General features: G+C 35.9%; 1 protein-coding gene across 3 annotated transcripts in view; it reads right to left on the bottom strand.

Annotated features, from left to right (window-relative positions):
- LOC131573653 (ankyrin repeat and sterile alpha motif domain-containing protein 1B-like) overlaps positions 1–27908 on the bottom strand; it is a 409781-nt gene that overhangs the window by 200054 nt on the left and 181819 nt on the right. For 2 of the 3 annotated variants that reach the window (XM_058827806.1, XM_058827808.1), the window contains 2 exons: positions 12964–13544; positions 10952–11024 (listed from right to left, as the gene is read on the bottom strand). In XM_058827806.1, coding sequence (XP_058683789.1) covers positions 10952–11024; positions 12964–13544 — 654 coding nt within the window. Of the gene's footprint in view, positions 1–10951; positions 11025–12963; positions 13545–27795; positions 27821–27908 lie in introns of all 3 variants that reach the window. The other variant, XM_058827807.1, reaches the window with a different exon arrangement.

The raw sequence follows: 27908 nt of genomic DNA, 5'->3' as shown, positions 1-27908 counted from the left end.
TGATGTGCTGATTCCTATTCTGCATACATTTTTTCAACCTGGTATTGAATTTGGTTCTGCTTTAGAAATAAACACTGTTTAATTTAGTCAAATAAATTAAATAAAATATTAATATACATGTGTGTGAGAGGCTACAGAGTTGCAAGGTTCAGATTAAACAGCAAGGAAAAAGCTGAACCTAAACATGTGATTTATAAAATTTTCAAGTGATCTGATAATTCTTCTCACGTCATTTATAATGGCTTGAAGGAAATATTTCTTAAACTCTGGAATTACAGTAGGATGATTATTAGAGCATTATAGAATGAGGGCATCATTGGCTTGATACTTTTTAGGCACACCAGCAAGTACTCTGGCATTAACTTTGTGAAATCCAGCCAAACTGTTTTTGTGGAAACTCTCCCCATACTGTTGTGGTTCGGTAAACAGGCAAAACCTCAGTCTTACTAGAAATAATTTTAGAAATGTTTTAATCCTTTTTTTCTTTCAGGTTCTGAAATCTGCATTCTTCCTTTGTTGATCCTTTTATCTAGGCTTTATCTACAAGCTCAGATATGTATTTAACCCCTTGGTGGACATAGATAGATTATATATAGCTCAGTGACTTCAGGGACTGGTCTGACAGAGGAGAGAATTGACCAGGAAGAGCAGAGTGCAGCAGTAACATCATCCTCAGAAATATTTTTAAATCCACAGGATTTAAGAGTCAGCCATTTGTTACCAATAGAACCAAGGAGGTAATGTGAGCAGTATTATTTTTAAACAACTTTCACAACCAATTAATTTGAGATCTAGCATGATTTGGTTTTATCAGTGTAATTTTGTAAGGTTAGGCCATAAACAGGTATATCCAAACTTTTAAAGTAAGAATAACTTTTATTCACTTACTTTTGGTTTTCTATAGAGTAACATATACAGTTTTTCTAAGCACTGTCCCCAAAGCATGCTCAAACATCATACTACTGAACTCTCCATTTTACTATTATTTGTCAGTATTTCTGAGCTTCATGCCCTTGGAAGTCACTGAAAATCTGATTTTCTGAGTTTTGCATTCTGAGTATTCATACCATTCTGCACTCTGTCTCAAAATATATATTAGAAGTGAATATACTATAGCTCCATATCATGACATATTAACATACATATCTTCTTTATAACTCAATATCTCTCACTTCTAAAAGGAAATTATATAATGTGAGAGTATTTTAAAAATACTGAAAGCTTTCATAACAGTGGTAAGTACACTATTTGAATTTCCATAGATTTGAGTAGCATTCAAATTGTACATAAACTGTTCATGTCTGTGGTCACAAAGACTTCTTTTGTAACCATATTTAACAATAGAATGGATGGATCAGCTCTTAGTTTAAGAACAAAATGAAAAATGGTAGGGATTCAGTATGCATTACTCCTCTTCCCGAAAATATGTATTTCTAGAGAATAAAAAACCTTTATATATGAGAAAATTTTCCAAAGAATACATTGTTTGTATCCCATGAGGGGTAAAAAAGTTCAGTTGCTAAGAAATAACAGTACAGCAGACCAGACTGCTTATTTTATACTTATTTTTTAAAATGAGAAAATATCAGTATTGAAATAGGGCCTTAATTTCCTATGCTGTTTCAACAGCACCTTACATCCAATGTGGGGAAATACTGCTGAAAAAGTCTTAGCATATTAAATCAGTCAAAATTACATGACAATCCCCCAATTAAAAGAGAGTTTGTAGAAGACTCCTTTGTTCAAGCAGTTCTGTTGCAGACCAGGTCTGACAGCCACAAGTACACTACATCAAAATTGACAAGAATTAAGCTATACATTTACTCTCTGATGGACGTCAATATTTATGACATTATAGTTTCATTTTCCTAAGTTTCTTTGTTTGCTATCAATATTCTCTATTCCTTCTAGAAGACATCTTGCCAGAAATCATTTATCCAAGTCTGTGAATATAATGACTGAATTGCTTTGCAACCGTTTTGGAAAAAGAAGCCTTACACTGAACATAAAAAGCATGGACAGAGATAAAAGGTAAATGTTGATTGGCACTTAGAGTGGAAATTTAAAAAGAAAGTGAATCAGAGTTAAAGACTACTTTGGTAAATATGGTCCAATGACTTACATTTTTACTCTATTTTCTGTTTAGCCTGAGTCTTGTAGTAGCCTTAGTCGTAGTAGGCTGTTTCAAACAAAATTGGTGTATGAAAAACACATTACATTTATGACACTACAGGGTAAAATTGCTAATATAATAGGAATATTTGAGAATAAGAAAATAAAATGAATGCCTGCAGTTTTTTTGCATCCAACTCCCATTGCATTTATTATAAAACATAGCTAAAAGCTCTACAATTATCTTGCAGTTTGCCCAGTTTCTGTAACATTTGTTTTGGGATTCAATGAATCACTAAACAGATACATTTTTATCTCTTGTTTAGGTTTTTACAATGTAGAAGTAAAAAAAAGAAAAATTAACCCAATTATATGTGATAACTTCTGTAGGATTTATGTGATCTTTAGGCAAGTTCATGACATGCAGTACATTAGGACTATCATTTTCTCAGTAAATAAATGCTAAAAATATTTCTTCCTCATATTTTATAGCTATATGCCTTCTGTTCTCCACTATTTTATAATCTAGATGATTGCATACACTTAAATTGTCGTTCAAATAATTTGAAATGAAAATATTTTTAATAGAAATAGGAAGATTGGTATGAATAGTGCAGGGGCAGAAATGCATGTGTGAGAGCACCAGAAGAGACATTACCTCAAAGAGTTAAAGGCATGGTCTGTACTGATAATCAAGGACACTGCTGGCAGTGGTAAAACATTAGGGAATATGTTCCTGTCAAGAGGAGGAGTGTGCTCTGATAAAACAACAGCTCAGACAATTTATCAGCGGAAGACCCTGCACTACAGCAACAACATTACAGCACATTGCGTGTGATATTCATCTTTTTGTTATTCCAAAAGGATGACCAAAAATATCTGAAAAAGGAAGCAAAAACAAGGAGAGCCACTGAAGAAAATTTTGGATCAAAAGGACCATACCACAGCAAAGGTTGATTCCTAAAGGGAAATGAAAAAATAGTTTTCTTTTCTTAATCAAAAGCAACCCAACAGATACACTAAGAATGCAACAGTCAGCCTACCACAACACACATAAGTGACCATGGACAAGCAACTTGGGCACATACACATGTACACCTCCTTGTTTTTGGGTACTTAGTGTGACAGGCTCCACAGGAGAATGTGACTGACTGAAAACCATTTTACCTAAAAGAAGAATCACTTCTGCCTTCAGTAACATCACATACTGACTTTGGTTATGCAGATTCCCCCCAGCTGTTCTGCCATTGCAAATTAAAATTCCACATTCACATTCCAGTTGTTAATAGGATACAATGAAGGGCAGAACCAAACACAAATGTGTGTCTCTCTTTCCTAAAGTGCAGCCCTATAATTGTTGCTAAAGAGTTCAAAGACTTGCAGCTTGGTAATTTCAGACTGCATATGCATTTCCTATTGAGGAAGCTTTAAACAGCACTGGGAGCAGACACCAGCCACTGTCTCATTGCATCAGGTTCCTCTTCTACCAGCTACAGTCAGGTTCCTTCTCTCCTTTACTTTTTTTCACCATCCATAGATGATGCTACAGGTATTTTGGTCTTTTTGCACAGCATATCAGCTTCAAAGGGAAGTTGGAAGAGAAGTGATTTTATCCTTGTTGTACAGTCTGGTTGTCTGGCAAAATTATAATTATGTGTTCAAAACTGTAAGCTTAAGAGGTGTCCCTCTTAGTGAGAAGTTTCATGGCTCATTTTATTAAATTCTTTTATTTAGGTCCACTTTATCAAAGCTCTTATTTTAACTAAATGGAGATTTAAAAAGGACAAGGTAAATGCTGCAAAACAGGCTATAAATTACAAAAAAAATATATACTTTAAGTCTATAATGTACCACTGTGAAATCTGCCTTATGCCACCATGCCTACACATATCCAATTAAAATTCTGCCCTAATTAAGTACTTATATTTTATCGGTTTTCAGCTCTTGGAGGAGGGAGAATATTAACAGCTTTGGAGGAAAACCACTTTGCCAAAACTGCAACCATATGGCAGCAAACAGAAAAGGGCCAGTCTAAAAAGATTTCATTCATGTTAAAAGAAAGTTTGACTTTTGAATTTATGTATTAGCTTGTATAGGCAGAACCACACTAGGGCTGATGAAGGCTTCATGTCTCAGCAGTGGCAGTGGAACAGGTGAAAGAAGAAGAGAAAACCAAGCATGTAGCTTCAGGAAATCAAGGGTTTTTCCCAATTTCAATTTTATTACACCTGTACAGTATGCAACATGAATCCTTACTTCTCAGTCAGCTTTTCTGGATGTGGCCCCACCTGACTCCATCTTATCCTAAGCTGGTGGTCACATCTACTTTATTTTCCCATTCTTTGTGCTCAAAGTAATTTCCCTCACAAACCTGAAAAGATTTCTTAAATTTTTCCCCATACTGCAAAGGAGAAATCATCAATAATAGCCTTGGCCATATCAGTAGAGAGAAGGTAAATAAACAAAGAAAATAACTTTTGTATGATGACTGTCTACAACTTTCATCCTGAAATGGAAGATTTTAGAAAGAACACTACAAAATGTATTCTAATTCAGTGCTCTGTGACCTACTGTCAGTCCCTGGCATTAAATTTGGACAACATGACATTGAAACACAAATATACAGTGGGCACATCGAGAAGCAATAAAGTCTTGCTTGTACAAAAACTAGACATAAAGTGGAGTTGTAGGTTTTTTCTGAATACAGAACAATGCAGTACAGTCCTGCTTTCAAATGTGATACAGCTAGTGCAGTCAACTTAGGCACAGACTTCAGTGTTCTAGAGTACTTCTGGTTTCAAAGAAGCCCTAAAAGAGCCAACTCATGAGCCTCTCTGAAGCTCTACACATGAGGATACATACTGCTAAAGTAAATATTCTGCAGATTTGCTGGCTTCCTTGGAAGTATTTTTTTTCATGTGGTATGATTCTGCTTCATATACCTTTTTCAGTAAAAAAGCAGTATTAATCTTTGAAAGGCAAGCACTCAGGCTGTGTTATCAAGCAAGATTTGTAGCCTTGATATTGATATGAAGACATAGATGCTGCATATGGTGCTAGGATTATCTCCAAGCACAGGAAAAATCACTGTTCTCGCAAAAGGACAATCCAAAACCCCATAAAATACAATCTTCCTAAATGCAACTAGAATTTTGGTTATTTCAGCTGTAAGAAAAACGTTTGACAGTATATTTCAAACTAAAATTTCAGATCAAGAAAATTAAGACAATTCAGTAAACTCTACCCTGTCTGTGTCTAGGTGGAGCAAACTAGGAGAGCACTCAAGAGTAGGTACTTGCTCAGCTGACCAAAAATATCGTGACTTGTATGCACACAGCAACTGTTTAGTGCATTTATGGACAGCATCCAAAATAGAATTTATGATTAGTAGAATTATAAAACTCTAAATCACCCTCCATGTGCTAGAACATATTTGACAGAAGTGTCTCTCAAAAAACTAAAATGATTGTTGACTATTTTGATGTGTAATTGTGACTTTCAAAAATTATTTTCTTACTCATTATTTTAACTGCTCTGATTTTATCCAATTCTAGCTTTAATCATGATGATGATATGATATCCATTACCCATTTTAGTTTGGGTTTTTTAAAGTAGATTATTTTTTGATTATTCCCTTCCAAGTGATTTGCAAATGTAAGTAAACCCTGAGTCACACACCTGCAAACAAGCTCCTACTAACACAGACTTACTGCTGTGTATGTCTTGAAAGACTTCTTATTGGAAAAAAAATTGTTTCACCAACAACCTTTACAGTAAACTCATGTAGTAAAAAAAAAAATCACTGTGTGCTTTTCCCTTCTCTGCACCTACTCCAAGCACCTTTTCCTTTCCTCCAGTAGCTCTCTTAGGTACTGAAGATTTCTTTGTTCTTCTTTTATCTATTAATGTACTAATATAGTTATATTAAATCTTACTGGTTGCTTCTCACTGAGTGCTTTGGCACTTCCTACATGTCTATACACACATGCGTTATTCCACCATGTTTAGTAGAGAAATTTTCCTCATTTTGCCTAAGCTGGAAGAAGAGATGAAAATTTAGCTCAGCTGGTCTTTTACACTTTCTTTTCTTCACATTGGTGAAGATTGTACTATGATCTTTAGTAGATTTCTGTTCAAAACCACACAGACTTGTCTTGAACCTGTGCCCTACATATTTCTTAAAATAAAATCTCTGAAGTTGTTGACATCCTACCATCTTCAGATTTTTTTTTTTCCCCTGGGCAGTCTGTCAATGTAATTTTTTACACAAAAATGGCAACTAAAACCTCCCATTACTATCATGTCCAATATCTTTGGAAAAGTATCAAGAACAAATATAGTCTTTACTGCTTCCCTGGACACAAAGAGAAATTTAAAAGCTCTATCTAGTCCTATTTTTGAGATCTGAAAGCAACTGTTTTTGAAATACAAGCCAAAAGTTCCTCTCTTCTTCCCTTTTTCTACTATTGTGATATTTAGGATAAAGTACCAACAATGTCAGTTTTGTTGTAATATCCAATTAATTATCATTTTCCTCATTAACTCTTCAGTTAATGCTTCTCTGTCCCTCTCTCTTCTACCATTAGCTTGCAAACAGCAAAGATACCTTGCAAACTGACCCATTACTTTCTCCAGTCACTTCCTTAATCTTGTTTTAAATAATCCCAGGGAGAAGACATATGTTCAAGTTGCCTTATTTAAGATTATGATTTTTGTTCTTGCCAAATGATTCTCATTTTAAACTTCTCTTGTGAGAGAGGAGAGTTACATTTAGGGTGTATCTGACTGATGCTAGACTTGGACATGAGATGAGAGAATATTATCTTGGATCTTCAACTTCATTCACTGCCACAGAGCCTGATAAGAACTTTTGATTTTCTAGGATAGTTCTTAGCAGTACCATTATTACTCTTTATCCTATGTTAATGAGTGGTGCAATCCTTTGTAATTTGGCAAAATTTGACTCTTTGAAGAAGAACATCAGCCATAATTTAAGTGCCAGATGTTGAAGATATTTCCACAACACCTTGAGTAGAAGATCACAGCAGCCAGCTGCACCTTTTATTTCCTCTTGGTAATAGGGGGTGTTTTATTCCTTGGGCTAGTGTTTGGGGGTTTTGGCAGTTATCAAGAGTTGTTCTTACATGCTTCCTGGTCAGAAGTCCTGTTTTCATTTGCCAGAGAACATCAAAAGTCATCTTCTTCTCTGTAGTTTTAAATTTGCTCCTCCAATACCTGTACTGCTACCAAACAGAAAGCTCTGTTTTAATTCTTTTGTTCCTGAATGCATGCTGTGGATGAAGTCCTCATGAGCATACTCAATTTTGACTCTTTCCTCTTACTGCTCCTCTAATTGCTTCTTAAGAGATTTCCCTGGAGATCTAAGAGAAGTCTTTACAGATATCACCAGCAGGAAAATATAGGCCAAAGTTCTGGCAAGTCCATTCAAGAATTTCATCACAAGATTTCATCATTGTCTAATTTTAAATATAGCTATTTCATTATGAGCATATTTCTTCTCAAGTATTTTTCACTGAGAATGAGATAATATGTAGTACAAAAAGCTCTTAATGTTCATGATTGACAGTGTTTGAATTTTACATATTTTTGCTATTATCAGAAGTTCATGAAAACACTGAAGAATAATATGAAGTGCAGGACTAAGCAAACACTAAAATGAAGGATTCCATAGGAAGCTACATTTACTTTTCACTATTATCAGGATTTTTGCTACTTGATAAAAAGTTATCAGACAAGTGAAGTTTCCTTAATACAGTGCTCAATAATCTAGACGCTTGCAGTTCAACGGTAGAAGTTTCTTTGACATACACTCTCTGAACATTAAAAACATTATTTTAAAGCTTTACCGGACAAGCTTTACCCACATATATTCAAGTAAAAACTAAAATCCCACCTATTTATGCATAAACTGATGAAGTTTCAAAATTACATTATTTGATACCATAGTACTTAATTTTTATTCCTAAGCATAGGCCAGATCTTTACCTTTGGCTGTGTTATGTTTAAGGTGAAGCCTGCTAGCAGTGAGAAGTAAGAACTACTTATTTCCTCCAAGATAACCTATTACTTGGTTATTATTTAGACAATAAAAAATAATATACTTGAAGTATAGCATGTTCAATGCATGTAATGCATTTGATTCAGTAATAGTTCCCTTTGCTTTTCTGCCTAAATTGTGTTTGACTGAATCTGGAAATGGCCAAAAGGAATGAAAAGTGGAAGACATACATGTGAAGCTGCATATATTCAGGTCTATAGGAGAAAGATATGTCTTTATTGAAAGCTGCATGTAAAGCACAACTTTAAAATTTAAGGAAATATAGCTGTATTTTGATCAATCATAGCTTGATGTCTTAGTTAAGAGCAAAGTCAAACTATTATCCTAAACTAGCTAAAGACTGTTAAGGAGTTGACAGGAAAGAAAAAAAAATGTTGGTGTTGAGAAAGCTGCACACTGAATAGAAAGTAAGCTGGAACTCAATGTCCACTCTGGGAAAAGAAGCAAAGACTAGGCCTCTTATCACCTGCAAGAGTTGAAACACCAAATGCCATATTTCCATCAAGAAAAATAACGTATGCAGCAGAAACACAAAATGGCTGATGACAAGAGTTGTGAGGTTATTTTTTGATCCTAAAAAAGTAGAAAATGAAAAGCAGTGGTCAGTCATAGGAACAGACAGAGTGGTATTTACACATCACTAAGTTATGGAAATTGTCAAACATATACTGTTGCTATTGTCTCCATTTCATAGCTCTTACTTGCTCTGCAGCTTCTTACCCTACACCCAATTTTGCCTTTGGTGCCTTTGTGCTACTGTGGGAAGCTGACCCTGGCTGGATGCCAGATGTTCAGCAAGCCACTCCATCACTGCCCTCCTCAGCAGGACAGGGCAGGGGAGAAAATAGGATGTAAAAAAAAAAGCCTCTTGGGTCAAGATAAAGGCAGTTTAATACAGCAAAAGAAAATGCCTGTGCAAAACCAAAGGAATATGGATGTTAAATCTGAACCAGAGTGCCTGTAGTTATTACAGGCCACAGAGCTCAGTCCTGCCTGAGAGCTAGCCTGAGAAATTCATGGGAGGATTTAAAAACAATCCTCAAAGACAGAAAACAGCCCTTGCAGGTGCTGTTTGTCTGTCCCTTGTTTTCTTTGCAGGAGAAAGTCAGGAGGTATTGTACACCACTGACCAATGATGGTGATGTAGTGGTTTGCTAACCAATAAGAGTTTCCTTTCTGTACTTTCCACGAATCAGTCTATAAAACAAAGCTGTAGTAATAAACTAAAGGATTCTCTTGTTCTGACTCCATGAGAGTCTGTGTCGTCTCTTCCCAACCGTTCCTTAATAGAGCGACAAAGGAAAACAAAAGGTTTATTTTCTACTTCCTATCAGCTGGTGATATGCAGCCTCCCCCTCCTTTTTCTTAGCTTTTATTGCTGAACACCCCTGTGTGGTATGGAGTATTCATTGTGGCTTGAGCCAGCTATCCTGGGTATGTCCCTTCCCAAGATCTTGCCCACCCTCCACTCACTGGTAAAAAGGGAATGCTGGAGAGGCAGCCTGGGTGCTGAGTGAGCACAGGGTGTTTGACAGGTGAACATCTTTCTAGCTACCAATGCAAGGAACTATGAAGACTGCTGTGGGAAATAATTCCATCTCCAGCAGACCTGGTACAACTACCACAATGACATCTAAGAAACAGAAAATCCTGAATTATTTATAATATCTTCAGAAATTATTCACTATCTCCTAATATAGAGTTTGTCTACGAACAGTTCTGTTTTCCAATGCTGAAAGTTGCAGAAAGACCAGTTGCCAGAACAACATGCCTAGCACGTTTTGTGATATTTCCCCTTACTCTTTTTAGAAAAAAAAAATAAGCTGAGTCTGCTTGTTTTATCTGCAATTATATTTGCATTCAAATCAGTTATTTTCTCTTTATCCCAGATCCTCTTTTCACTGCAAGCTACTGTTAAAATAGCTGTGCCAATTATATTTAATTGATAAGACACAGTTTCATCCTGTATATATATGTAATGAAATGGACAGTTGTTTAAATATATGCTTTTCCAAATTTTAAGTGATAAGGTACATAACATCCTGCCCTATATATAAACCCAATGCAATTTTTAGCAGGAATGTACCAGTACAGGTGAGTTAACACAGCTTTGCCTCAGAACTAAATTATTTGGACATGCAAGTCAGTTTTCCCTCCATGACTTAAGCAGGAGACATAATAAAATGCTTTAAAAATTTTTATCAGCACAGTTGCACAGGTTTATGCTGACAGACCAACAGGCTAGGCATGACATAGGGTTCTTAGAATTCTCCATGGTAGGGGAGGTTTTCAGATTTTCCCATCATTGCTAACACCAGTCACTGTCTGTCAGCAACATTTTCAGCCCTGTGCCAAATATTTCTTCGAAGCAGCATTATATAATACAATACTTTTAAAAGTGTCAGCAGTTATTGGATTATATATACTCAGAGTTTCATCATTCCAAACAAATCGTCATCTGGAAAAGACTGTAAAATACCCCCCTTGAAGAAAGGCTTCAATGCAAAGACATTAATGAAGTATTTTTTTCTGGTAAGATTTCAAAACAACATTAATGACTCCAAGATGCTATTTAAAGCAACAGCTCCAGGACACTGGGCCTAATGCATTTCTAACAGTAAACAACATAGATTCTGTTCATGGTTATTCAAATATCTACAAATTATTTCAGCACAGTGGGTTACTTAGCAATTTCTTATCCACAGTTTCCTTATGGACAATTAAATAAAAATTAAACAATAGTTGGTTGTTTTTCCTTACTTGTAGCATGATCTTTCATCTCACCCAGTCCAGTATTAATTCCAGCATCTATTGAACTCATGATTTTATCAATCTACAAAAGAGACAACAGTGAAACAATTGAGGGATCCCATCTTCAGTATTTTATTTTAGTTTTTCACGCATAGATTTATGGCATTATTTCTCTCATTAGGAAAACAACAATCAAAATTGTAAAAACACATAAATCAAAGGTAGACAATTAATTTCTCCACTTTGATTTTTATTTTGCAATATTTGTATGCCAGCAAAAACTAAAGCTAGTATTTCTTTTTCCATGGCAGAGTTTCTTACATACTGATGGCTCTGGTCATCTAGCTATAAGCACTAGTGGTTATACTAGGCTAAACTAGTGGTTTATATAAGCATTAATATTAATGAATTAAAAAAATATTATCTGGTATGTTCTGAAGTATTTTAAATACAAACAATGAAACCAATTGTTCAATAAATATTTCCAGAGAATTTCCTAGCCCTCTTTTTTTCCTACCTGCCCCAAGGGGACTAAATAGGTATGAAACATAGTTGTGTCCTCACATAAGACAGAACAACATTCTCTGTGAAACAACACTGCACTTATCCCAAAACCTACACACATTTCTGAGGTACATTGAACTTACTAGGTCAAAATCACTGTATCTATTTTATTTTCTGTAAGAACAGGACAAACCAAAATGAGAATCAAAAGGTTGCTGTGGACTAAGAAGGTAGACAAAGAGAAACACACTTTACTAAACTCAATATTAGAGCTAGTAGGAAAAGTATGTATCAGCCACTGGTGACAGGAGAAAGTCTAGAAATGATGACAGAATCTGCAGATTGAGCAGTCATATTCTATAGATAGATAGATAGATAGATAGATAGATAGATAGATAGATAGATGGCACTTTTTTTACTCTTAAGATCAAACCTTGATGTCAAAAGGCAAACCTGGACCTGACTCTAATCAGGATTTTATTGTAATCTATCCAAACTGTAAAAATTAAAATCTGAGTAAAAAAAACTTGGTACATCTCCACTGAGAGAGTATCTCCTCTACAATGAAAAGTGCCTTAAAATGCCCTATCAAATCAGACATTTAGGCTAGCTTGAAACATTTTCCTAGAAAAATAACCAACCACATAATCAAACTCTGGGTTCTTTTTGAAGATAATAGCACCCTGGAGATAGATGTATTTCCCCACTGTGGTAGTTTTAAAGAGAAAAGCTCACTTCTCTGTAGGAGCAGTAAGGATCTAAACATTTCACACTCTTAATTTACCTCAATGAGATGGGTACTTCTGTGTCTATGAAGAATCATTTACATTCTTGAAATTCAGCACAGGAAAAAAAAAAGTTAAACATAGGGTGTCTAAAATTTAATTTAAATTGAATTCTTAACCTAAAATAAAGTCTCTCATATGAGCAAGCATGTGCACTACAAATTCAGTGTGGACACTTCTGTTAGTAGTCCTAAAATCATTGCAGCTAGGAGTATTCCCACTTCACACAACAGCCAGGTATGTGCCAAGCATTTTGTACACAGGCTACATACCAGCTAGAGGATAAGATACATAAGGAGGGTTTGTAGAATGCCCAATGAATTCTCTATTGCTGCCATTTTCTCCTGGCTCTTGCTGATGTGGCACTGCCATGGTGGAAATAATTAGCAAATATGTAAACAATAGGCACAGTTACTAAGGATTTTATTAATGTTATTATTGTCAGCAGTGAGGGCTTTAGTAGACAATAATTTCAGTGCCACAAAAAATTGCAGAATTACTTCTGGTTAACTTCATTCTCTAGGGAAACAATAGACTTTATTGAGTGGGCAGCATTTGAACAGAAATGCTTCGCATTTTGTGCCAGCTGTTGAACTCCCTTGCAATACAATGTGACATTCTCTCTGAGGCTTTGAAGTGTGGAACAGTCACTTTTTATTTTGTCTTCAAAACTGAAAGCCATATCAGTGTCTTCACAAGACCATAGTACTTAAAAAATGAAAAACAACTTACTTCTTCCCATTCTGATGTGAAGGAAGGTGTTCTCTCCGAATTCCCTTTGGAGCACTGTGGCTTTGGTGTGGGTTCACTCCAATTGCTTCTCGCTTTTTTATCATTTGGTGGATGGGTGATAAGATTAGAATCCGACTTTGAAACATTTTTGCACAAGTGCATTTCCAGCAAGGTCTTTGGTAAAGATCGTATTCTGCCCAGCGTGCACGCTCGCTCCACAAATCCCCCAGTGGTAATAACCCATTGTTCACTTATCCTTGGCGCACCAACCAGGGTATGATTTTCTGCTGGTTTATTTTTAGTATGAAATATGGTTCTGTTTACAATTGGTGGCTTTTTTTTCTTAACAGGAGGATCAGAGCTGCTTTCTTTCCGTAGCTGTATCTGCTGTGCTGCACTCTTGCTCAAAATGCTTTTCTCCAGTGGCCCACTGCACAGGTTTACTTTGCTGTACAGCTGGAGAGGATTTTCAGGTGGGTCACATGCAGGTGATGATCCATGAAGTAAACCTGCAAACTGCTCAGCAGGGTGTCCTTCAGGAAGCTCACTTTCAGTGGATGCTTCACCCTGGCTACTTTGCTCTGAAATGAGAGAGTACCTTGTAAACATAAAAGGGACATAAAATAGTGCAAACAACAAAACACTTACTCCCCTCAAAATTAGTTTTTAATGCTGCACTCTTATGTAAAGAAATATGACAATTATGCCATGAACTGAATTATTATTTTCTTAATAAAAAAAAAATCTTAAATGTGTCTATTTTATCCTAAAATATCTGCTGGTTGAAGAACAGCCAACAATGCTCAGTGCTATATATAAATTCCATGAAAAAACAAATTTATAAGATAAAATAGGACAGTGCTATTCCATCAACTTGATGATGTCTCTTTTAATTTGTTATTGAGTTGAAATGAGCACAAATTGCACAGTTTAGTATGATGAATTAGGTAGTTAGTTTGTAGGTGGTAAAATACATGAAGAACCATTATTATCAGGAGTATTCTTAGTAATTTTTCTTTTTATAGGCATTATAATAATAGTGAATTTACACTCTGATGCCTCTTTACTGACAGTCTCTAAGGAATAGATCTGAGTGTTGCTTTTATTTTTGGGAACTTTTGAGACTAGTAATAGTAACCATTGGGAAAAGAGAGCACAAAATCAAGTCTTTTCAAACATGCTTTATATGTAACTTAGTACATACGCACACACACAAAAAGAAACCACAGAAAAATGCACTTCTATAGCAAGCTTTAGAGTGGATTTTTAAAATTTTATAGCTCTTTTTTACACTTGTTTCTGAAAGAACTAGGAGGGTAAAAAAAAAGGAGGCTTGCACTGCCTCACTTTAAGTGTTAGTGTGGTTAACATCCCTCTATCAACATGGCATTAAGTCAGAATGTTCTACTCAGAATAACTGTGTCCCTGCTAATGGTCACATCTCAAAAAGTACTTCATTAAAAATAAATAAATGAATAACAATTAATAATTATTAATAAATAAATTAATCTCATTTTTTCTAGAAGTTGTATGTTCTAGATTGACTCTAACTGTAGGACTGTGTGCACAGCAGTAGCTACCACAAGGAATCAAGCATAGCATCATGTGCAAAGATATTGAGCAGTTTTCTCCAATTAACAAAAATATCTGCTGGCAAAAAAAAGCCTCAATCAAATCTCAAAATATCCTTTCTAAAAGAAAACAGTGCTTGACTTTATGAATGACAGAAGAAAGATTTTGGTGTGTACTTCAAAACTTCATCAACTCTTTCACTAGTCAGCAGCTTAAAAATATAAAATTAAATGTTTTTCTATATATGATAAAATTCTAAGAACCTATGAACATATACTTTTCTTCTTTGAGAAACAACCAACTAGAATATACACTTCAGACATTTTGCAACCAAAAAGATGTGAGGTGTTATGGAGAAAGGTTAAATGTAGGACATGACAGAGCCTAAGGGATCAATAAACCCAGAAAAAATTGGTTTAGGGCAAAAATTCAGGGGAAAAGGAGGACACAGGGCATCCTCTCTTTGATTTCTGAAAGTTGCTGATTTATACATATGTCTGCAACTTTGAAGGTGAAGTCAAAATGAGGAATAAATTATGCAAATAATCACTGACTTGGGTGGTTTTCCTTTACATGAAAAGCTCAGTAGCTGAGATTCTGCTCCAGATTAAGATACCTCATTTTTCTACATGGGTAAGAAACATGTTAGCTCCCATCATAGTCAGAGACCAGATTAATAAAATGAGTGGAACCTCTCACTCCCTGTACTGTGTTAACTGGGCTAACTACACTGCCAGTGACTTATGGGAAACAGCATTCAGCTTGTGTTCAGATACCTACATTTATACATCTTAGTAATGAATCCTATTTTGATGTTCCAGAGAGGTATCTTATAGCTGTGTATTGAACTCATTGAGGAGACAAATATTTTTATCAGGACAAAGTAAAGCAGGAGGAATAAATCAGGAAAAGGAAAAGCTTACAGAGACAGGATTGCAAGAATTTTGCTTCTAATTTTGCTACATCTATTTTACAAAATAGTACTGGCCAACAGCTATTAGGATCTGAAGGAATTACTAGGCTCATGTCCTTTAAGTTACACTCGCCTTCTCAAGACAGAGCTCATCCACCCAAATTATTACTGGGAATGGTCTCAGGTCTCAGCTAAAACTTGCATTGTGCCTGGCCCCCTTTTAGGTGAGTCTATTCAGTAGTGGCCAAAGACCGGCAAAACCCAAACAGTTTAAGAGTACAGACTGCCAGTGGCATCTCATGCCCTGATATTGCTCAGTTTACTGCTGTAAATGAAGTTCTTGCTGAGAACTCCTATTCACCTGTGATCAGTAAATATATGTACTGACCACTAGAAAGTGCGTGTATCTCTTACTTTCCAGCAGTGTTGCAGTGACAGCACATCAAAACATTAATTCTGGATGTTTTGATAGTCATTGTGGCAGCAGTTTACCATGTATTCAAAGATTTCAAATATATTGTATGAGCCTTTTGCAGCTTGATCTTTCACAACAGTTACTGCACTGTGCACACATAAGTATATATATTCTACTTTAGGAATAACTTTCATCTTTAAAATACCCACATAAATACTTCAAGAAAGTCAGAAAAAAAATAAAACAGAAGTTTTTTGTGCACCCATTAGTCTTCTATAAGATCACTACTAGTTTTCAAACATAAATGCCCTGTCTATTTCACTTAGTGTTCAGAATGAAGTTTGCTTAATGAAGAAGCAGCTCCTCAACATTTTCATAGTATCATAGAACTGTTCAGTTTGGCAAAGGCCTCTAAGATCATCAAGTCCAACTGTTAAACCAGCACTGCCAAGTCCGCCACCATCACCAATCCATGTCTCTAAGTGTCATATCTTCACATCTTTTAAATATCTCCAGGGATTTATACTCTCTGTTCAATGAGAGTGGTCTTACTACCTATTTACTGCACAGTATCCAATTTGTTTTTGAATATCAAGTTCTTTAACAGCTTCTCAAATTTTTATGACTCCATTATCTAAGGGGATCACAAATATGAACTCATGTGTCCTTCTAAGATGAGATTGTAATGTGATATTATACTAATTTGAAAAATGGGAGATAAGACACAAGGATATAATGCTGAAAATGTACAAATGTTTGGGTATCTGATTTGAGATTCCTCAAGATTTTCTTTATTCGGAGTATTAAACATCTTTTAACAGAGAATATTTTCATAGCATGGTTGTTATTATTTATTTCAATAGATCAAAAGAATCAGAACCCTAATGTCAAATTCGTCACTCAAAAACCAAGGAACACAGCCAATGACTACTTGGATAACCCTCAGGTAACGGCTGCTTGGGTAACCTTTGGTCTATCCTGACCAGAGTAAAAAAAACTCTGGCAGAGACAGTGTATTCTCTATGTTGCCTTTAGCTGCCTCAGCTGACACTTCTTTGATACATTTTGCTTTCAATAAGAGCTTTGTTAATTATGTGACAAAGTAAGCAAAGATCTTATAGCTATACTTCCTTCACCCCATGATTTTGAGCAATGCAAACCACATCTATACCAGGAAATGAAAAAGACTGGGGCTGTCAGGAAAAAAAATAATCCATGTGGTCATGATGAAGGTTGTGAAGCAAGCAGCATTGCAAGCTGCACTGCAGCCCTAAAACAGATTATCCAGAGTGGTGCCATCTGCACCCTTGCACAGTTTCAAGACCTGGTTAGGAAAAGACATGTCTGATCTTATGATGATAGTCCTGCTCCAAACAGGAGGATGGACTAGAAATCCTCCAGACATCCAACAGTTTAATGAAACAATTATATTTCTGAATCTTCTGGTTTTTGAATTGATAACTGTTCAGGTTAATGTTCTTTGAATATTGACTTGTATTATTATTTTAGTTTCTTAATGTAGTTAATGTTTAATATTTTTATGTTCAGCAAATAAGGAGAGCACAGAGATGGACTGTAATACTGCTCTAAACAGTACAGTAGCATAACTCACTGTCATATTCTGAAGAAATTATAGAAGGAAAAAAAAATAAACCATATAACAGATAATCATAAAATAATTCCCTTGAGTACACTTTCTCATTCCAAATCAGTATTTGTTGACCTAAGACCTGAAATAGGAGATGTTAAAAACCTCTTCAAACTGCACCATTATCTAAAAATACAGATTCATTGTTCATGGGAATATCCAAAAACTCCATCTCAAGAACTTAAAGAATGAAAAGCTTTACACAGGCTAATACCACTACTATACCCTTGCTAAAACAGACAACTTTATTAAAAAACAAACAAACAAAAAAAAACCAAAAAACCCAAAAATCCCAGCTTTTAATAATTACCCATCTCTGAGACAGATTTTTTTTTTAATTTTTGCATATTTAGAAAATGATACTGAAATCAATATTTCTCCTAAAGCTTAGTAGTGATGCACAAAATGTGATATTTTATATATTACTTTCTGCTTTTAAACATATAAAAAAAATTCTTATTTTGAATATTGCTGTGTATTGAAAAAACCCCATACTATTAAATATTTTATTAATTCATATATTTATTTCTTCTTATTATTATTTCAGCCAACTTAACTGGCACTAAGAATTTATATAAACAATTACATTACATATGTCTATACTCAGTGAACAGTCATTTAATAATGCCAGGTTTTTCTTTTCACAGGCCTTTGAGTAAGCTTTATAAGAAGGAACTTTAAGTGAGAGGGTGGGGATAGAAGGGAACAGGAGAAGTTCAAGATCTTGGACTCAATCCCAGTGGAGAGAAGCATTCAGCTTATAATTATTTAATTTTTTTTTTTTCATTTTGCAAGTACATTTATTTTTGTAATAAAGAAATAAGCCAATAGAAAGAGATCTTGCTTCCTTACCAGATACTGCTTTTCTTACCACTTTATCTTTTTACTTGTAAATAGTATCATAAATACCAAAACATAAACAGATGTCATTTCTACAGAACTTTAGTGTTATTACAAGTGCACGTACAGCTTATCCATCTGAGCGGATTACTTCTGAAAATCACTGTGATACTGCCATATCTGTGTTGCAAGGAAAACATTTACATTTGGAACTACAAATAAATTCAGTTGTGCCATAATCTCAAAGCCACAGATACATATTGCTATTATCACCAGTTTATACACAACCAAACTGGTATTTAGGAAGCAGATTGCAATTCAGTCAGCTATTTATTTTCACACTGATGCACCCCAGCACAGTTGCTTGTGGTACATATATAGAACTCTATGGAATACCATTCCTCACTTGCAGTATTTGAGAGTTATAATTTACAGATGCTTCATCAAACTCATCTATTTTTTTCCTGATTCTGACTCCAAGACTGCAGAGCACATTAAGAAAATCAGAAGCAGACTGAATACTGTGAATTTTGCATTCATGTAAAATTGGAAATTGTCTTATTCACATTTGTATCTCAAGAGATTCCATGTTCCAAACTAAAGTGCATTCAGGAGAATAACAGTTGTTAATAACACCAATGAAAAGAGCTGTAATAGATAAATTATAATGACAGAGTTAGATCTTTAACAGGCATTGCTGTTGCCATGGTAGAAAATTTCTAATGTAAAATAAAAATCCACTAGAAAATTGTTCTATAGCTATGGTAACAACTTTATTGTGACATGATTATTCTATTCAGGTTCTGTTTTCATTTTATCCAGAAAGATGTTTTTAGCATCACACTTTGCACATGTGTAATATCTGCCCAAAAATGTATTCTCAACTCCTTTTCCCCACATTCAGTTGACTGCTAAAACCAACAGTCAGAACTGAGTAATATTTGGAAACTACCCTCTTATAGAAGGATGGATAAGCATATTTGCATAGTAAAGTTGCTTTGCAGACACTAGAATACCCTCAGCAGGGAGGATACCAGTTGTATTGGCGAAGTGATATAAAAGGGGATGATCAGCAAGGAAAGGTGTAAGACAGAAAATTCATAGTATTTAAAAACAGAATTAGCAATATTCAGGAAGGCATTATTTCACACAGCAAACAAAATCATGCTCTGACCAAGCTACAGCTCTTTGATGGCAGCACTTTGGCTGCAGATATCATAGATGAGGCAGAGCTATAAAAGTTATAGCAGGTACAATGGACTTGAGAGATAGAACAAGATTACTAAGCAAGTGACGAAGACTGTGGGCTTCTACAGTGACACAGAAGAGGAGCAACAGTGTCCAGCCAGATTGCAGTTTCTTCTTCTGCTTATTTCTAAATCTGGAGAAATCACCAGAATGTGGTTGGCAAGGTTGCTGTTGATGGTCTCCAGGCTCTGTGCCCAGGTTCTAACTCTGCCAGCTTCTCAAAACCCATCCCCTTAGAAATCACAATGAGCTTCGCTGTGGGTTGGGAGTTTGCTCTTAAAATATTCAAAACTGCCAATTCACCCCTTAGCATCACAGTCTGCACTTGACTCTGTACTGAGTCTGTGCTCTGCCTCATTGTCTCTACCTCCATAGTTTCACTCTCCTCATCTGTTTCACAACGACCCATCTAGAACTGAAAAGATGAGAAAGATCTTCTAGGAAAGATATCTCCATATGGAGTTTTCTGAATATTGCTTGCCAGCATCTAAGAAAGAAAAAAAGCTTTGGGTGAGGAAAGATATTAGGCAGTTATTACTGCTTAATTCCAACCGTATTATCATGCCTAAATATAGTCCTTGCCCAAATTTTCAGCAAGAGCAGTGTAATATGGTATAAACAGAGTTAATTTTAGCTCTTATTGAGCTGCTTCTGTATATCTCCAGATTTTTTTTTTATAAATATATATTCTGTATTTGAGGAGGACATAAATGTAATTTTCTCATTCCCATAAAGGGTTAACTTTTACTGCAAAATTCAACACAGACAAAAATAAAGAGCTGCAGCTGCCACCTCCATAATGCCGTTTCCATGAGGATTTCTTTCTATGTGACTATATAAGGCATGGTTCCTAGACATCTTAAAGACAGACAGGCTCTCATGAACCATCACATTTTACAGTACAAAATTCTGCCTTATGCCTGCACATCAAAATAAGGATTCTTCAGAAAAATAACATGCTAACATTTTTTATGGACTAAACCTATCAGACAGATAAAATAATGGTCAGCATCTCTCAGGTGAAATACTGGACAAACTCAACACTCACATCCAAGCTAAAATTCTGCTGGAACATTTCAGCTCTGCCACGCAGAAAAAGTAAAAAGAAATCCTCTCAGTGAGTCTTTGTAGCTTTCAGTGAATGTTTCATAAGAAATTTTGAGAGGTGAATGGCAACGGATGTAAAATGTAATTCTACAGAGAGATCACATATCACAGAGAAATTCTGTGAGGATCTTTTTTCAGCAAAAAGCAGTTGAGTGGGCTGTGGCTGTGCTCAGAAAGTACATGTTAATCTGACAGTGGAGTACAGCAGGGCAGAGTGATACAAGAAGAAAACTTGGTGACATTTAATAACCAAAATCTTTGCAAAGCAATATCAATGTGATAGATAGATGAGCACTTGAAACTATATCCTTTTGTTGAATACTGTAAAAAAACCCTGTTACATGTTCCACTTCTGGTGTTTCACACATCACATGGAAGGAAGGAATGACAAGTTTCTCCACCAAGTGGGAACAAAACTTACTAATATTCAAGGCAAAAGAAACTATACAAAACAGTGGATGATTCTCAGAAGAATGTTTCTAAAAGGAGACACTGCACAAAAATTTCATTTAAAAGGAATGATTTGCCCTAGCAACAACTCAGCTTCCCCCAGCATGAGACAATACCAGAAAGCAAACGAAGTGTATGTTCTGTCCTTTGCACTGGCCGTACATTTCTGTTTTCTAACCTCAGTATAAAATATATATATATATAATATATATTTCTGAACAGAGCATCATTTTTAAGATACTTCACCTTGTCTGTTTCCTCATTCCACGTAGAAGATCATCTATGCTCTTTTTCAACTTACGTTTCAAATCCAGAAAGAATGGAATTCTTTTATGTTCTCATAAGAAATAATGTAAAATAAAGGCCCCCTACCCAAATGGCCTCTTTCAGTTTTCACTAAATCTCTTGTTAGATTGTAGGGACAAAATGTGTACAAAATTAAGAATGTCTTGAACATACCTCTGTCTGTAGAACAAAATTTCAATTCTAGATATAGGTACATATACAGCCATGGAAAATTACATTCAGATTTACAACTCTGTGTGGAACATTCACTGAAATTTTATATAATTGCTTATATGTGACAATATTGAAACTAATCACTAAAAATCATAGTTTTTTAGCAAGCTTGCAGCTCACCACATCTTTCAGTTATAAATACTGATTGGGGAAAATGAGAGAATAAAAACCAAATTAACTGTAATCATTTTCTCCTAATGATTTATTTGGAGGTTGTGAATGTGAGAGGATAACCATTTAAATTCTTTTGAAAGTATTTACAAAACATAAATGATCTTTAAAAAAATCTACACAACTATGTGCAAAATAATTTAGCTAAGAATAATAACTTTCTTAGTATATTTAATATCTCTGAAAGTTGTTTGCTGTTCACAAGTAACTGTATTTTCTTTAAAAAGTAATATTACACACAGGATGCTTAAAAGAAGATGTGAAAAGAAGGGCAGAGATTCAAGTGGCTAATGTAGGAGTATATAACCATTTTAGACACTATAGGGTATCCAAAATAATTGCAAAGGCTGACAGGTGTGACACACAACTTGGAAACCCTTGTCTTTCTTGTGGAGCAGCAAGAGGTCAGAAACAGTACTTGTAGTATCCAAGTTGGTCTAGACATCTGGTTTGGCACTTGAATTGTTTCTTAGAGGTCAAATGGTAGCAGACAAGGAATACTGAGGGTAGATGTAGACAATACATTTCAGAGCATCCTTTACTGTAGAATAAATAATTTCAGGTGTGCATATTCCCCACTTCAGATGACTTACATACACTTACTTTAAATAGGAACTGAAAATTTGTTACCCTTTTAAGTCATGATTGTTGATACTTCTACCAAATAGCCATCAAGTTAAGAGGGCAGATCACCTGAGTGCCATAGAGCATGAAAGGTTGGCTGACACTAGGTATCAGTTTAGGATATTTTGTAAACATATGTGCATTTGAAACATGGAATTAACCTACTCTAAATTAACTGTTACTGCTAGGAGAGCAGCAGTCATAGCTAGCAGTCAATGTGTAGCTTTATTAAGCTACTAGCATGCAGAAAAGCACCTGCTCAATTTTAGATATAGTTAAAGGAAAAACAAGCATTAGACTACAGTTGCTCAGACATGAAAGAGCATTGAATGGCGTTGGAAGACAATTACAAACATTCATGCTCCACCACAAATGACACTTTACAGAGCTCTCTTATTGTATAAATACAACCAAATAAACAAAAATATTATTATGAAAAACTGTATGACTCATCAACTAGTTGCAGGACAGAAGCTCTCACAGAGACCAAGAGGCACAGTTTAATGTAATTAAAACCCCTCTTACACAACGAGCTGGAAAGTCACACAACACAAATACTACCCATAGAAACTGAATAATTTAGTTTCTGCTAGGATCATGCAAGAGTTAGAGGACAGAGTTTCATCTACTCAGTAGCTGTGGCAACAGAGTACATTACCACTCACCATGCTGCTCTTCAAACAGAAGGTAACACTGAGCAGCTCCAGGGCCAGAGCTAAGTGTAGGAATGGCCTGTAAACTGCTTCTAGGGCTAATCAGCTGCCCCAGTTTGGGTAGACTAGTTGAATTCACCTGGTTTATTTTGCCTGAGAGGGATTAAAATTCTCACAGAAACCCTTCTGATGAAGCCATATCTGGGGACACCCTATGAAGGAAGTGCAATGACACAGAGGTGCTGGTCACACCTTCTCCTACTTCCACAGAATTCTGCCATTCATGAAAGGATGATATTCTCTGCAAAGAATGGATCAGCTGTTCTCTTTGAAACAAAGGAGGCAGATATCACCCAAAGGCACAAAACAGCCCTGCTTTTCACATATGGTACACCTACTAAGAATAATATTTTCTTAACCAGGGATGATAATGTGCATGGGGATAATAAATATTAGCGAAGTCTAATAAAGAGTTTTAATTTATCAAACTAAAAGAACTAAGATGATACAGCTTTCTTAAATATCCTCCAGACCAGTAGAAATACATATATAAGTTTGTTTAAGAGTCCAAGAGCTGTAAATAGGAAAACACAAATTCAGTCTAGTGGATCAGAAAAGAGACTAATATTTGTGTGAATTATACCATTCTAGTCCCATAATTTATAGACCAGATTCTGTTCAGCTAACAGTCTGATCAGAATACCAGGAATAATAGATGGTAGAATTTCATCCAGTCATTGTCACATCTTTATTAAGTAAATGAATTTTCCTATGTAATTAGATATTTTAGATTTAGAAAACATTTTTTCTGATCATGAGTTATTTACTTCTCATTTACAATGCTTCAAGACAGGTGGTAACAAGTTCAGATACATCCAAAGCAGGGCTGGCCTAGTATGTTATTATTGCTTCATTCTGCTCTAATTTATTTATGTTACACTTGGTATGTTTATATGTGAACTAAGGCCTCAAACCAGGCAGATCTGATCTCCCTATCATTTATATATTTCTGCTATTTAAGCAAGTGTGCTTACATTTCACCTGAAGAGACAATAGATCACTGAGATCTTGTTTTGAAAATGGGAAGAATCTCCATCAACAGGGAAGTTCCTTGCAAAAGCAAGGTGAAGAGATATAGCAAGTTGTCTAACTTACCAAACATACCCAAGAGAAATGAGAGTGCAGAAATAGTTCGTTATGTCAATCATAAGTAACAAATAATTGCAGAAACAATATTATGATTGTTTGAATTAGCATATTCTTCATTTGGAATAAATTGGAAATCAGATAATAATGGTCTCCTGAGAAATTTAAAACAAGTCACTTTTGCTCTCTCTCTAAAAGCAAACAAGCACAGCTCAACATATCAGATAGCACTATAAGATATATACCAGAAAAAAAAATATGCAGATGATCTCTTTCTTCTGCTAGATTTTATTGTTAAAATAATGAGAAATTACCATGAAAACATTTTAATCACTTCTCTGATTAAAAGTGGGAAAACACCATTTTCTTGTAAAAATAGGAAAGAGGGAAGAAGGGAAGGCAGAGAGAAGACAGGAGGAAAGAAAAAAGCCATTCTGATGACCACAGATAGTAAAACCAGAAACTCTTGATAAGACTTTCAAATTAAAATTGTTCCCAAAAAGGACTTTTTTGAATCTGCAATGTGGTTTTATGTTTTTTGGTTTTTTTTTTTTATTTTAATTAACTTGCAAGAATTTCATGAAGATACAAAGATGAAATGTCAAGTATTTAGACAATGCTTGTTTCCTGAAAGCATTTTTATGGAAGCATCAATTACAAAGAAGCACAGTAAAAAAAGTAAAGATGGTCACTCCTAGAATAGGTTGACTTGAAAATTACAGTGTTTTCAGCATTTCACATTAAGTTAGTTAATCATTCTTTCTATCTGCACCAACTGAAATGAAAGAAGGCTGGTGAGGGTGGTGGGAATAAGTGACATGCATTAGGTATTTCCAAGGAGAATGACAGGAGTTCTTAAATGAATGGGTAGTCAGCTACCCAGGAGTCCCATGTCCCATATACAATGGGACATGTATACTGGCCTCTTTCTAGCACACTTAACATATAAATGAATTTTCTTCAAATCTTTAGATGGAAAAAAGGCTCTAAGCTATTAAAATCTTCTCTGCTCAGAGAATACATGGTGGGCCAGAATTTAAGCTAATTGGGACAGCTACAGTACTGGTAAACAAAGAATAAATCTGCACAGAGGAAAGAGACCTATATACTTTTTTTTTTTTTTTCTGAAAGCAGCTTCTTTTCTTCAAAGCATAACTTGGACAAATTTAAAAAAAAAAAACAAAAAACATCTACATATATATATATGAGGATATATATGTATATATATATATACATATATATATATATATATACACATATATATATATGAGGATATATATATGGATTTGTTTCCAAACCAAAACTAACTCCACAGGTATGAAAATTGATCAGTGAAGTTTAAAAGTAAATTTTAATTGTAACTTGACTTAAGTTCACCTCACAGTCAAACTATCAATATGAAGAACTAAAAGTCTGTCATTTGTAAGTACTTTGAAACTATCTCTAATCAATCTGAACTTCAATTGCTTTTGTCATTTGATAGAATCCCAAGACATGCAGTAATCATCACAGAGAAGTACAAAAGTTTCAATCAAAATAACTGCCTGCTTTTTAAAAGTGGCATTTTTCTTCTACATCAGTGTGGTGGTTTCACATTGATAGATATTTGGGGAAAAAGTAAGAAAACACCATGGAAGTGATTTCTTTGAGAGAAGCTGCTGGGAGCTTCCTCTATGCCCAAGAAAGGCCAATAGCTGGCTAATTCCGAGAACTGACAACATTTTGCACCATTTAGAAATTAGATCCGCCTCTGAGAGATCCACCTTTTAAAAAGCACAAACCTGGGACATTTTTTCTCCTTGCTTCCAGCCTTGAAAGCTGTCGGAGCTCTGGAGAGGCCAGCCATGCGCCCCTGCAGCCTGTGCGGCCCGGGTGGGGCTGGGCCAGAGCCCAGCGGCTCGCAGGGGGATGGAGGCTGTGGGGCATGGCCAAGGTTGGGCCAGGCCGTGGCTGCTCACATCTTGCCAACACTAAACCTCCCCCTGTTTCACACCGACAGCTCCAGGCCGAGCCGAGCCTCCCAGTGGCTGCTGGACAAAGGGAGGGGCCCAGCATGGCCCGAAATCCATCATATGACTGTGGCGGCCACTGCCTACATCCATCTGCAGGCCTGGCAAAATTTAACTCTTTCACTACACAGATGAGACCTGCAGACCACGATTCTCTCCTCGAGAGGAAAGGACAAAGTGGGAACACATAGAAGACAATGTGAAAACACTGAGGTCAGTAAAGAAAGAGTCAAGCCCTAGACAGAAGGTGAATGAGGAGATGCCTTAGTGTTGGGCTGAAATATTCTTTTGGTAGGGCCACATAGATGACCAATGATACACTGAAATATATTCTTTAATTCATGGGAGTATGGAGGGATGAAGCATTCAAACTGTAGATGTGAGCAGAGGCATCCATTGATGAAGCCAAGCAGATGCTGGAGTAGCTGTGATTCCATGAGATGCTTGAACAGAGAGATGAGAGTTGATGAAGACCCTTTGGCCTCAGGGAGAGAAGAAGAAAACCTCTGTTCCCAGAGATGATCACAGAGACAGATGAAGAGAACCTTTGCCTTTGAAAAACTCATCTTTAATATAATACCCCATGAGTTCATGGCCCATGGACACATCTCTAGGAGGGCTGTGAAAATGGGAGGAATTTCACAATGGCAGAACCTTTCCCGGGCAGCTGCTACTCATAGAACTGAAAAACCACAAGAGAACTGTTTCTTGTGGAGAAGTCCCCATGACACAGCAAGAGAAAACTCCTCTCCCTACAAAAACTGATGAAAGACTATTGTATAGTTGGCGTCTGATCTAACATCCCAAGTTCTGTCTCTGCATGGTTAGTTAGGGAAAGAAAGAAGCTGGGCAGTGGGAGGAAAGGTGTTTAGGAGGTTTTATTCTGATGCTTCTTATTCTTGGAGTTCTATTAATAAAGTTTCTTTATACCTTTAAAGTTTTGAGCCTGTTTTGCCCTTCTCCTAATCCATATTTCACAGCAAAGAATGAGTAAGTGCACTGGTGATTTTAGCCAGTGCTAAACCCACCACACTATTGGTGCATTGGCCGGGAAACTCAAATTGGCAAATCTAAACCACTACAATCAGGTAAACCACACTTCTACTGGAGCCAACACAGCTGTGTTTATCAAACCAAAGACAAAGATCCAGAATAAGTCAGTCATTTAAAAGGTCTGATTCTTTTTGCCAGTTTCTGAAGTCAGTTAGTTGAGGAAGACTATTTAAACAGAAAGGCCATCACTTTTCTATGACTTTACTTCACAGTTCTCAGGTGAAGGGTGGCAGAGCAATATTCTTTCCCTACATGGCTAATCCTATAAGAACTCCTGTGGGAAAGTAAGAATTCTTAATTTTGTGGTATGAGTTCTTAATGTATCTTGGCAGTTAGAGAGACTGACTCATAGAAAGTAAAAATATTTCATCTTCATTGTGGGGATGGAAGTACCTCTATACACCAAGACATGAGAGGTCCATACTGAGGAGGTATTTTTCTTCTCTACTCCCCTCTGATGAGACCTCACCTGGATCCAGCTCTGGAGTTCTCAGTAGAGGAAAAACATGGACCTGTTGGAGTAGGTGCAGAGGAGGGCCACATAAATGGTCAGAGAAGTGAACCACCCCTCCCATGA

The sequence above is a fragment of the Poecile atricapillus genome, chromosome Z, assembly GCF_030490865.1.
Source record: "Poecile atricapillus isolate bPoeAtr1 chromosome Z, bPoeAtr1.hap1, whole genome shotgun sequence".
Lineage (NCBI taxonomy): Eukaryota > Metazoa > Chordata > Aves > Passeriformes > Paridae > Poecile > Poecile atricapillus.
This window is presented reverse-complemented; position numbering and strand designations above follow the sequence as displayed.